This window comes from Macaca thibetana, chromosome 20 (assembly GCF_024542745.1).
Source record: "Macaca thibetana thibetana isolate TM-01 chromosome 20, ASM2454274v1, whole genome shotgun sequence".
Lineage (NCBI taxonomy): Eukaryota > Metazoa > Chordata > Mammalia > Primates > Cercopithecidae > Macaca > Macaca thibetana.
Window position 1 is genome coordinate 59,993,119 of NC_065597.1, and position 12,974 is coordinate 60,006,092.

Sequence of the window (12,974 nt, forward strand, 5' to 3'; positions counted from 1 at the left end):
AATTAGGGATTGTCAGAGTCAGCTGAGTCCTGGAATGAACCCAAATCCTCATTTGGGTGGCAAATAGCCCTTTCAAAATCCTTCCACTTCCATCCCTCGTTTGATAGCTAAGGGCAAGTCTTACTCTCCCTTAAAGATGGGGAGACGGGAGCTGAGAGAGAGAAATTAGTTATGACTGTCGAATACAAACAATAAAAAATTCAGCTCCAGGACAGACACGGTGGCTCATGCCTGTAATCCCAGCACTTTGGGAGGCCAAAGTGGGTAGATCACTTGAGGTCAGGAGTTCAAGACCAGCCTGGCCAACATGGTGAAACCCCGTCTCTATTAAAAATATAAAAATTAGCCAGGCGTGGCGTCAGTGCCTGTAATCCCAGCTACTTGGGAGGATGATGCAGGAGAATCACTTGAACCTGGGAGGTGGAGGTTGCAGTGAGCAGAGATTGCACCACTGTGCTCCAGCCTGGGTGACAGAGCAAGACTCCGTCTGAAAATAAACAAATTCAGCTCCAATTCAAAGTGGTTTAAGCAACAAGAGAATTGATTGGCTCTTGGGACCAGCATCCATAGATTTCTGGCTTCAGGTATGTCTGGATGTAGGGGTCCAAACAAGAAATTGCTTCACTTCCCTCCTCTGGGACAGCTTCCTGTCCAGCTCAGCTGCTCCCCCTGGCGGTAAGATGATATTCCACAGCTCCAGCTTGGCCACCTCCCACCACCCAGTACCACTTTTCCAAAAGTTCTAGTGAAGTCCCAGGTCTCCCTATCATTGGCCTGACTTGGGTTATGCGTTCATCCCTGAACCTATTGCAGTGGTTTGGATTGGCCGTGGGTGAAATTTGCCCCACCCCAGGGGAGAAGTTAGCCCCACCCCACGCGTATAGATTAGCATTGGGAGGAAGGATATACATTTCTCTCCTGGGGCTACTGCCAAACAAGTTTCTACAAACTTGGGAGCCTAGCACTATTGAAATTTGTTCTGTCGCAGTTCTGAGGCCTGAAGTCTAAAATGAAGGTGTCAGCAGCGTTCACTCATTGTGGAGGCTTTTTTTGTTTTTTGTTTGTTTGTTTGAGACGGCGTCTTGCTCTGTCGCCCAGGCTGGAGTGCAGTGGCACGATCCCGGCTCATGGCTCACTGCAACCTCCGCCTCCCGGGTTCAAGTGTTTCTCCTGCCTCAGCCTCCTGAGTAGCTGGGACTATAGATGCCTGACAACATGCCCAGTTAATTTTTGTATTTTTAGTAGAGAGTAGGGTTTAGTAGGGTTTCACCATGTTGGTCAGGTTGGTCTCAAACTCCTGACTTCAGGTGATCCACCGGCCTTGGCCTCCCAAAGTGCTGGGATTACAGGCATGAGCCACTGTGCCCAGCCCCTTGTGGAGGTTCTGAGGGAGAAAACGTCCCATGCTTTTCTCCTGGTTTGCAGTGGTCGCCGGCAGTCTCTGGCATTCCTTGGCTTGTATATGTGCCCTCCCATCTGTGTCACCATCTTCATGTGTCTCTGAGTATCCTCTAGTAGTCTTATATAAATGGCAGTCACTGAATTTAGGACCCATCCCAAATTAATTTGGGAGGACACTCTTCAACCCATTACATCAAGAAACAAGCAGGGTACAGGTGCAGTGGCTCATACCTGTAATCTCAGCACTTTGGGAGACCAAGGCAGGCAGATCACTTGATCTCAGGAGTTCGAGACCAGCCTGGGCAGCATAGCAAGATCCTATCTCTACAAAAAATACCCACAATTAGCCGGCATGGTGGCGTACACCTGTGGTCCCAGCTGCTCGGAGGCTGAGGCGGGAGGATCGCCTGAGTGCAGGAGGTCAAGGCTGCAGCGAGCCATCATCATGCTACTGTACTTCAACATGGGTGACAGAGTGAGACCCTGTCTCAAAAAAATATAACAATCAGGGTGGCCAAGCCGTAAGATGTCCACCATGGGGTAGCGGGAGAGACCTGCGCAAGGCCCCACGGGGCGGTCCTGAGGGTCTCCAGCCTTCATGCTCTTACCTCCTTTCCCTCCCCAGCCATTGGGCTGTTTGTGTCCATGGCTGCGGTGCTCCTAGGTGGGGTCCGGGCATCCAGGTTGCTCTTCCAGAGGCTCCTGTGGGATGTGGTGCGATCGCCCATCAGCTTCTTTGAGCGGACACCCATCGGCAACCTGCTGAACCGCTTCTCCAAGGAGACAGACACGGTTGATGTGGACATTGCAGACAAACTCCGGTCCCTGCTGATGTATGCCTTCGGACTCCTGGAGGTCAGCCTGGTGGTGGCAGTGACTACTCCACTGGCCATTGTGGCCATCCTGCCACTCTTTCTCCTCTACGCTGGGTTTCAGGTATGGAGAGGTCAGGGAGCCTTCTGGGACCAGCTGAGATCCACTCAGCCAGTCCCCTGTCTCTGGGGAAGACTCCACATATGAGGTTTCACCCAGCTGGACATCTAAGGGATGTTCCTAGAATTCCCAGGGACAGAGACACTACAGTCTTTCTGATATCTCCACTAGTCTCTGTCTCTAAATGTTCACATCAAAGTTCTCTTTCTTTAGAGAGACAGAATCTTGCTGTCCTGAAATGCAATAGGTTATCATAGCTCACTGCAGCCTTGAACTCCTGGGCTTAAGTGATCCTCCTACCTCAGCCTCTCCAGTAGCTGGGACTACAGGCAGTGCCACGATGCCTGGCTAATTTTTATTTTTTATTTTTTTTATTATTTATTTTTTTTTTTTTGAGATGGAGTCTCGCTCTGTTGCCCAGGCTGGAGTGCAGTGGCCAGGTCTCAGCTCACTGCAAGCTCCATGTCCCAGGTTCACGCCATTCTCCTGCCTCAGCCTCCGGAGTAGCTGGGACTACAGGCGCCCGCCACCTCGCCCGGCTAGTTTTTTGTATTTTTAGTAGAGACGGGGTTTCACCATGTTAGCCAGGATGGTCTCGATCTCCTGACCTTGTGATCCGCCCGTCTCGGCCTCCCAAAGTGCTGGGATTACAGGCTTGAGCCACCGCGCCCGGCCTCCCTGGCTAATTTTTAAATTAATTTTTTTTAAGACACGTGTCTCACTGTGTTGCCCAGGTTGGTCTCAAATTCCCAGCCTCAAGTGATCCTCCCACTTTGGCCTCCCAAAGTTCTGGGATTATAGGGCATGAGTCACTGTGCCTCATGGTGCAGTTAAATATTAAGGGCCAGAGTTCTTCATGTGTAATGTTTTTATCCTGCTGTAATTTCTTCCTCTCCAATTATCTGGAAGCCAAAGAGTCATTGCAAGTTCTCAAAGGCTATTATATAAAGCTAGATTCTTTCCATTGCTGGGATCAGAGACCAGCTAAAATTAGCTTAACCAGAAGAACAGAATTTAATGGTTTACATTTCCTAGGGGGCATGGGCCCAGCTGTCATCAGGACACAGTGACTCTCTCCATATCCTCACCCAGTGCTTCTCAAAGTGTGGCCCCTGGACCAGCAGTAGTATCACCTGGGGACTAGTTAGCAATGTACGTTCTTAGGCCTCAGCCCAAGACTGCTGACTCAGATACTATGTGGTTCAGCCCATGAATCTAGGTTTTAATTAACCCTCCAAGTAATTCTGCTGCACACAAATGTTTAGGAACCACTGGCTTACCTCTGTTTGGTCTAATTTTGTATATGCTCTCTTTCCGGGGCAGGTCTGATGGCCACTAGCCATCATATCATCTCACCTTAGCAACTCAACATGCAAAAAACATTTCTCCAGCTCAGTAGTCATATATTAATCCCAGGGAAGGTTCTGATTGGCCCTTTGTGGATCATGTGTCCATCTCTGAACTCATCATAGTAACTGAATGGATAGTAGACTCTGATAGGCTAGGATGCATCATGTGACCATCTCTCTGATCAGATCCCATGATTGACAGCACCTCAACCCAGCCCTTTCCTACAGGAAACCAGAAGTAGAGCAGAAGAAAACATGGTAGTCAGATAAAAACCATGGCTAGGGCTAGGCATGGTGGCTCACACCTCTAATCACGGCACTTTGGGAGGCTGAGGTGGGCGGATCACTTGAGGTCAGGAGTTCGAGACCAGCATGGTCAACATGGCAAAACCCCGTCTCTACTAAAAATACAAAAAATTAGCCAGGACGGTGGTGCATGCTTGTAATCCCACCTTCTTGGGAGGCTGAGGCGGGAGGATTGCTTGAGCCCGGGAGGCAGAGGTTGCAGCAAGCTGAGATTGTGCCACTGTACTCCAGCCTGGGCGACAGAGTGAGACTCCATCTCAAAAAACAAAAACCAAAACCCATGGCTACCGCGTCCCCGACAACTGTCCCAGGTCTTCTCTAAGTTCACTTGACTCCGAGGATGGGCTGTTTCTGTCTCAAGCTTTGTAGTCAAGAGAAATCCAGGCTCTGTCACTTACTGTGGCTCTCAGGACAGCTGCTGAATCCCCCGAGCCTCGGATGTTCTCACCACTAACTGGTGAATGACGCGAATGCTCACTCTGCAATGAATGAGACACTGTGTAAAAAGTCTGGCACACACAGTTGGGTGTTCAGCAAATTCAGTTCCTCCCTGCCTGCCTGTCTGCCAGCTGCACCCAACCTGCAGCTGCAAACCAAGTAACACATATTTCCTGTGCATCACCTGGCACGTAACCCTTGGGTTATATGAGTGAAACTGACTTGGCCAACTGCCTTCACTGCCCCTTACAGTTTTATTCTCCCAATGACCAGCCCTAAATGAAGTAGTCGACCTCAGTGCTGGGAAGTGAGACACTTAAACTAAATTGGTGGTTTCTCAACCCTGGCTGTCCATTAGAATCATCTGGAAGGCTATTTAAACAGCACCAAAGTCAAGGTGACTTTGCCAGAGATTCTGATTCAGTCATTCTGGGTTGGGGCATTAGAGGTTTTTGAAGCTTCCCAGGTGATTTTCAAAAAAACCATAGAACTCTGATTCTGCAAGGAAATGAGAACCCAGAGAGGTCATGCAACTACCCCAAGGTCACACAGCAAGCTGGTAACAGATCCTAGTCTGGAATCCTGTACTTGGGGCTCTTTGTGCTTCTGGAAACTACCTCTCTATGTCTGTGGCTTCTCCTCTCCCCTCTCCCATCCATCCTTCTCAGAGCCTGTATGTGGTTAGCTCATGCCAGCTGAGACGCTTGGAGTCAGCCAGCTACTCATCTGTCTGCTCCCACATGGCTGAGACGTTCCAGGGCAGCACCGTGGTCCGGGCGTTCCGAACCCAGGCCCCGTTTGTGGCTCAGAACAATGCTCGCGTAGATGAAAGCCAGAGGATCAGTTTCCCGCGACTGGTGGCTGACAGGTAGGAAGAGCCAGGGCAGAGATGACCTTGTAATTCGTCCATATCCTTAGAGGGTGAGACCTGAGGTCATATTGTATGGCTAGAGAGGTCACCCAGAGAGTCAGGGACATAGTTGAGGCTAGATCCCACAGGCAGTCTATCGGTTCTCACTGTGGGCAGATGGAACATGACCGAGAGATTCTCAACAGCAGGTGGGCAGGGGGTACAGGAAGAAGCTTCTTTTGCCAGGCAACTGGATCAGCCTCTTTTGCCTTGGTGATAAAGCAGCCATATAAGCATCCTCAGCCATCTTTAGGTACTAAGCAAGAACAAAACATAAGCTTTAAGCACAAATAGACACAGATTCAAATCCCAGCTCTGCCACTTACCAGTTGGTTGATTTCAGGCAAGTTACATAACCTCTCTGAGCTTCATTTGTCAAACTGGGATCATGCTCATGTAGTGGATATGAGGATTAAATACACTCATAGGTAAGACTTATAACATGCTTATTGCATGCCTGGCACTGTTCTGAGCAATCTATGTAGATTAATTTATTTAATTCTGCTAACAGTTTTGACAGGCCGAAACTGTTTTATAGATGATAAATCCTAGGCACAGAGAGGTTTGGAAACTTGTTCAAGTTCACCCAGCTAATGCTGGCAGAGCCAGGATTTGAATCAAAGCATTGTGGTACCAGAGTGTGGAGAGGGTTAAGTACAAACTAGGCACTCAATACATGTGAAGTCCTTTTTCCTTTCATCTCGGGTCCCCAGCCAGCTGGGGCTGTGTATTAGTCCATCTTCACACTGCTATAAAGAACTACCTGAGACCGGGTAATTTATAAAGAAAGGAAGGTTTAATTGACTCACAGTTTCACGTGGCTGGGGACGCCTCAGGAAACTTACAATCATGGTGGAAAGGGAAGCAAGGCACATCTTACATGGCAGCAGGAGAGAGAGTGTGCGAGGTGGGAACTGCCACCCCCTTTTACGCCATATGATCTCGTGAGAATTCACTATCATGAGAACAACATGGGGAAAACTGCCCCCACGATCCAGTCACCTCCCACCAGATCCCTCCCTCCACACGTGGGGATTACAATTCGAGATGAGATGTGGGTGGGGACACAGAGTCAATCCATGGAGGCCACGGGGTCATGGCAGGGGAATGGCAGGTGGACATGGCTTGGCAAATTCCAGGGACAGAAAAGCAGCCACACAGGGAAGCTCTACGGAACACCAATTGTACCCCAGACCCTAAGCTGGGCTCAGTTGAGACAGGATAGTGTCATCGTCCTCTACTCCCTGAGCCTGCGTGGGGCCTTGCATGTGGAGCCTATTGCTGGGACCCCTGTGGGTACAAAGCAGGTGTGATGACCAGTCCTTGTGCCCAGAGAAGCATCTCCCTGCAGACGAGAGTACCCACTCACCCTGCTGTCGCCTCCCTTTGCAGGTGGCTTGCGGCCAATGTGGAGCTCCTGGGGAATGGCCTGGTGTTTGCGGCTGCCACGTGTGCTGTGCTGAGCAAAGCCCACCTCAGCGCCGGCCTCGTGGGCTTCTCTGTCTCTGCTGCCCTCCAGGTACTCTCCATGCCCCCAAACTGGGCTTGAGGGACAGACAGAGGCAGAGACCATCAGACCTCTGCTAGTAGGACCTTCGAAGACCCTGTGTCCAAACCACCAAGGTGTCTGGAGTCCCTCCGCCGAGGGACTCAGCTGAGGTGAACTTGCAACCTTGGGCAAAATCTTTCCTCGTGGAGTCTCAGCGTGCTCCTTGAAAAAACAGGCCAGTAATCCCATCACTTCTGATGCCATAAAGACTAGCTGAGACAAAGCATATCCTGTGGAGGACATTTCTAGTGCATTGTTAACTTTTGTTTTGTTTTGAAGACAGAGTCTCTCTCTTTTATTCAGGCTGGAGTGCAGTGGTGCAATCTCGGCTCACTGCAACCTCTGCCTCCTGGGTTCAAGCGATTCTTATGCCTCAGCCTCCCAAGTTGCTGGAATTACAGGTGTGAGCCACTATGCCTGGCTAATTTTTTTAAGTATTTTTAGTAGAGACGGGGTTTTGCCATGTTGGCCAGGCTGGTCTTCAACTCCTGAGCTCAACTGATCCACCCACCTTAGCCTCCCAAAGTGCTGGGATTACAGGCATGAGCCACCACACCTGGCCACTTTTTGTTAACTATTAATAACAGTATGTAATGTCAGTTCATGACATCTATGAAAAAATATATATATACATTCATAAGCATTTGTTATGGAGGAGACATTATTCTAAGAGCTCTATACATTTTTGTTCATTTTGGTTTGTTGTTGTTGCTGTTTGAGACAGGATCTCATTTTGTTGCCCAGGCTTGAGTGCAGTGGCATGATCTTGGCTCACTTCAGCCTCCATCTCCAGGCCCAAGGGATTCTCCCACCTCACTTTCCCAATTAGCTGGGCCTATAGGCGTGCACCACCATGCCTGGCTAATTTTTTTTTTTTTTTTGGTAGAAACAGTTTCGCCATGTTGCCCAACCTGGTCTCAAACTCTAGGTTCAAGTGGTCTGCCTGCCTCAGCCTCCCAAAATGCTGAGATTATAGGTGTGAGCTACCATGCCCGGCTGTTTTGTTTTGAGACAAGGTCTCACTCTTTGACCCAGACTGGAGTGCAGTGCTGTGATCACAGCCCACTGCAGCCTCCAACTCCTGGGTTCAAACAGTCTTCCCACCTTAGCTTCAAAAAAGCTGGGATTAGAGGCATGAGCCACTGTGCATGAGAACTTTATAAATATTAACTCACTTAATGCTGCCTACAACCCCATCAGAGAGGCGCTGTTATTATCCTCATTTGACAGTCAAGGCTGCTAAGCTTCAGGATGAAGTAAGAGGCCGGAGCAAGTTGGGTGGCGGTGGAGGCATTTTCCTCCTGCATCCAGAAAGGCCTCTCTGAGGAGGTGACTTAGGAGGAAGTGAGGCCTGGGAATTGAAGGTTTATACCTGGTGTGTTAGAGGAACAGCAGGAAGGCGGGTGTGGCCAGAGAGGGTGGGTGAAGGCAGGGATGCTGGGAGACAAGGTTGGGGATGGGATGACAGGACTAGAGCCAGTAATGGTTCATAGGGAGTAGCTTGGAATGGTTCCAAGTGTCACGGGAAATTGGTGGCCACCAGTTGCTGTGGGGAAACTGTCAGAATGGAATCAGCGGGCCTGGGTCCTGCTGGGTGTCCTTGGGAGGGCCACATACCCTCTCTGATCCTGTCTCACCTACATCAAGCCAGTTTGTACAGGCTGATGTCTGAGGACTGCTTTTTGCTTTGCATGCTCTGGCTCTACTGAAGAAAGGGAGGGACCTGTTGGTTGCATCCAAATCCCAATCCCCTGGGCCCAGGTCCTCAGACTGCCCCATTCCTGCCTCCCTTCTTTACTCCCCTGGGTCTGGCCTCGCAGAAAAGGTTGGGAAGCCAGCGGGGCTGTTGCAAGCCCTCAAGTGGCCTTGCCGAACCCAGCCGGAGATGCTTTCTTGCACCAGGTGACCCAGACACTGCAGTGGGTTGTTCGCAACTGGACAGACCTAGAGAACAGCATCGTGTCAGTGGAGCGGATGCAGGACTATGCCTGGACGCCCAAGGAGGTGATGGGCGGGAGGTGGCGAGGGGGTCCCAGCACGGACATGTTGTTGGTGGGGGGCGGCAACGGGTCCCTGTTGACATCTGCTCCAGGCTTTGGAGTTTGTACCCTCTTCTCCCCGACTCAATCCCTACCTCTATAGGTCAGAGTCACAGACAGGGTGGCAGCAATGGTTAGGAGCATAAGGTCTGGAGCCAGGCCAAATCTTGGTTCCTTTGCTTCTGAGCTTGAGGAAAGCAGGTCACCTATGGGAGTGGCAGGGGACCATGAGGAACAGCACTGCAACAGCAGCATAGCTGCAACACGATAGTAACACAACGGCAATATTCCAGAACATGACAGTAACACAACAGCAATGTAATAGTAATGTAACAGCAACATAACCACAATATTACAGTACCAGAACAGCAACAGAGCAGTGTAATGGTAATATAACAGAGTCATGATAGTAACATGATGGTAACATTCCGGCAACACAACCACAACATAGCAATGCAATAGTAACATAATAGCAACATTTTAGCAACATGATAGAAACCGAACAGCAACATCGCAATGTAATAGAAACACAACAGCAACATCATAACAGGACAGCAACATCCCAGCAACATGGCTTTAATATAGTAACAGAAGAGCAACACGGCAATGTAACAGTAACAAAACAGTGACATTATAGTAGCATTATAAGGACAAAACAGCAACATAAAAATGCAATGGTAACAAAACAGCAACATGATATAGTGTGAAAGCAACATAACAGTAACATTACAGTAACAGAACAGGGAAGAACTGATTAATGAATAGGGTAGAAGAAATGATGATAGATGGATGGATGGATGGATGGATGGATGGATGGATGGATGGATGGAATGGGGCAGAAGAATGAGAGATGGAGGGATGGGATTGGAGATAGACAGATAAATGGACAGATGGATGGATAGGTGGGATGGGGTGGAAAAAGGATAAGAGATGGATAGATGAATGGATGGATGGGATGGGGTGGAAGAAAGATGAGAACAGCAGTATAGCAGTAACAGTAACATAACAGCATTGAGTTTACTGGGAGGTTCAAATGAGATCCTGCAAATAAATGATTTAGTAGAGTCTCTAGTCCATTGCAAACGCTCAATACATGTCCACTGCTCTTATTAACCCTATTTCCCAGATTGGAAAACCAAGACTCAAGAGGGTAGAATGATCTGTTCAAGATGACAGGAATAGCAAAAGGCAGCATTGGTCTTCCTGCTGCACCGCCATGTCCTTTCGCAAAGACAGAGACAAATGTCTGCTCCCACTGTAGAAAAGGAGATGATTTTATAATAAACAGTGGCTAACAATAATAATAAAATAGACTAAAAGTAGCCACCACCATCTGTTTTTAGCATTGACATAGTCCATGCCCTCTCTTGTTGGATTCCCGTAACAACCCTGTAAAATTGCAATACATACGTCCATTTTGCAGAAGAGAAAACTGAAGCTGAGAAAGGTGGGCCACCTTGTGTGAAGTCTTAGAGGAAGGCTCCTCTGACTCAGTTTCCCCTCCTGCTCCAGGCTCCCTGGAGGCTGCCCACATGTGCAGCTCAGCCCCCCTGGCCTCATGGCGGGCAGATTGAGTTCCGGGACTTTGGGCTAAGATACCGACCTGAGCTCCCGCTGGCTGTGCAGGGCGTGTCCTTCAAGATCCACGCAGGAGAGAAGGTGAGTGGTTCTCTCACAATGTCCTCTTCACGGAGTTCAGGCCAAAGGACTCCAGGGGCAAGGCCCTAAACCCTGGGCACCAGCCACCTTCACAATGTCCCCAACTCAGGTCCCCTAGCTTTCAGACCCATTACCCCCTAAAACGAACTCCTCGCCTTCCCCAAACCTGCTTCCGTCTGGTGACTGCCTCATCCACCGTGGTGTCCCCAGATGAGGAAGCAACTCCCTGACTTCCTTCTTCCTTTAATGTTAACCCAGCTCCTAATATGTGCTGGGCAGTGTGTTAAATGCTCCAAGTACATTTTCCAGTTTGCACAAACGGGGTATTTGCTTTGGGGTGGGAGACGTTGGGAAAAACACTTCATAGCTCAGTCTCAGTTTTCCCATCTGTAAATTGGGACTGGTAATATTGATCTTTGAGTTGTTGTGAAGTTTAACACATAGAACATGCTTAGCTCATGGAAAGTGCTCCAGAAATGTTTACTAATGCTTTTATTATTTGCATTTTCACTCTCACAACAACCCCATAAGGGAGGTGCTAGTACTATCCCATTTTACAGATGCCTCATCAAGCCCCTTCACTGATCCCTTTCTTCCCTCTCTCTGAACCTACAGAGGCTTCCTCCTTGTCCCCTACTAAACAGTGGATCCTGTCTCACCAGCTCCAATCTGCTCTCCTGTGTGTGAGATATAGATAGATATATAGATATAGATATAGATATAGATATATATTTTTTTAGACAGAGTCTCACTCTGTTGCCCAGGCTGGAGTGCAGTGCTATGATCTTAGCTCACTGCAACCTCCGCCTCCCAGATTCAAGCGATTCTCCTGCCTCAGTCTCCTGAGTAGTTGGGATTACAGGTGCGCACCACTATACCTGGCTAATTTTTGTATTTTTAGTGGAGACGGGGTTTCACCATGTTGGCCAGGCTGGTCTCAAGCTCCTGACCTCAGTCACCCCCCTCAGCCTTCCAAAGTGCTGAGACTACAGGCATGAACCACCGTGCCCAGCCATCCTGACCTTTATCAGCATGAATGACACTGCATGTCATTCCCCTGCTCAAAACCTTCTACTAGTTCCAGCTTCCCTTGGGGTAAAGTCTGAATTCTGGAGCTTGGCATTCAAGGCTCTGCCCACCCCAGGCCCTGCCCATCCCCCGCCATCACTCATTGCTCTGCCAGGGCTTAGCCAACATTGTGGAGCAGCTGCCTCTTGGCCAGGGGGACACATGGTGCTGTGAGCTCCATGAGCTTCCAGTTCCGGAAACCCACTTAGTGCGGTTCACCTGCAGTGTTCCCCTTCCTTGAACTCCTATTCATCCTTCAAGCTGCCATCCATGAGGTCTTCTCTTATTACCTCTACCAAATCCCAGGCAGCATGAGCAGCACCACCTTGCTTCCCTGAATTGCCAGAGGTCAAGAGCTGATAACAAACAGCATTGTTGGCTGGGTGCCATGGCTTATACCTGCAATCCCAGCACTTTGGGAGGCCAAGGTGGGTTGATCACCTGAGGTCAGGAGTTTGAGACCAGCCTGGCCAACATGGTGTTAACACCGTCTCTACTACAAATACAAAAATTAGCCGAGCATGGTGGCGGGCACCTGTAGTCCCAGCTACTTGGGAGGCTGAAGCAGGACAACTGCTTGACCCTGGGAGGTGGAGGTTGCAGTGAACCGAAATCGCACCACTGAACTCCAGCCTGGGTGACAGAGCAAGACTCTATCTCAAAAATAAGTAAATAAATAAAATAAATAGCATTGTTCATTACACTGTATTACATTTACTCAACCGCACTCTTTCCTAGACCAGATGGCGGGCACACTGGAGCAAGGACTCTTTAATTTCTATACTTCCAGGGCCTAAACATGCGCCTGGCATACAGTGAGGTGACCCACATGTTTCATTCATGAATTAAGCAAATAATGTTGAACCGACAGCATGTGTCAGACACTGAGGATGCAACAGTAGCAAGAGAGAGAAGGATGGAGGGTGGATAACAGAATGGGAGATGGATAAGAGAATGAACACATGGATAGGATGGAGGATGAATGGAGGGATGGATGAGGGAAGGAGGGACTGGATGGATGGATGGGAGAAAAAATAAATGAATGAAAGGATTAGTGAATTGATGGATGGATAGGGAAGAAGAAACGAGAGATGGATAGACAGATGAATGGATGGATGAATGGAGTGGGATGGAAGAATGACAGATGGAGGGATGGGATTGAGGAGGGATGATGGAAGGATGGATGGATGGATGGGTGGGTGGATGGGGGAATGGGGTGGAAAAAAAGGATAAGAGATGGATGGATGGAGGGATGGATGGGCAGACAGATGGACGGGATGCAGTGGAAGAAAGGACAAGAGATGATGGAGAGGTGTAAATAG

General features: G+C 49.1%; 2 protein-coding genes across 3 annotated transcripts in view; both read left to right on the top strand.

The window, feature by feature from the left end:
• Positions 1-12,974, top strand: part of ABCC6 (ATP binding cassette subfamily C member 6) — a 74,178-nt gene that overhangs the window by 55,852 nt on the left and 5,352 nt on the right. For both annotated transcript variants that reach the window (XM_050774062.1, XM_050774063.1), the window contains 5 exons: positions 2,027-2,337; positions 5,096-5,295; positions 6,730-6,856; positions 8,789-8,890; positions 10,438-10,584. In XM_050774062.1, the coding sequence (XP_050630019.1) occupies positions 2,027-2,337; positions 5,096-5,295; positions 6,730-6,856; positions 8,789-8,890; positions 10,438-10,584 (887 nt within the window). The remainder of the gene's footprint in view (positions 1-2,026; positions 2,338-5,095; positions 5,296-6,729; positions 6,857-8,788; positions 8,891-10,437; positions 10,585-12,974) is intronic.
• Positions 1-12,974, top strand: part of CEP20 (centrosomal protein 20) — a 345,441-nt gene that overhangs the window by 45,671 nt on the left and 286,796 nt on the right. The gene's annotated exons all lie outside the window — the stretch shown is intronic.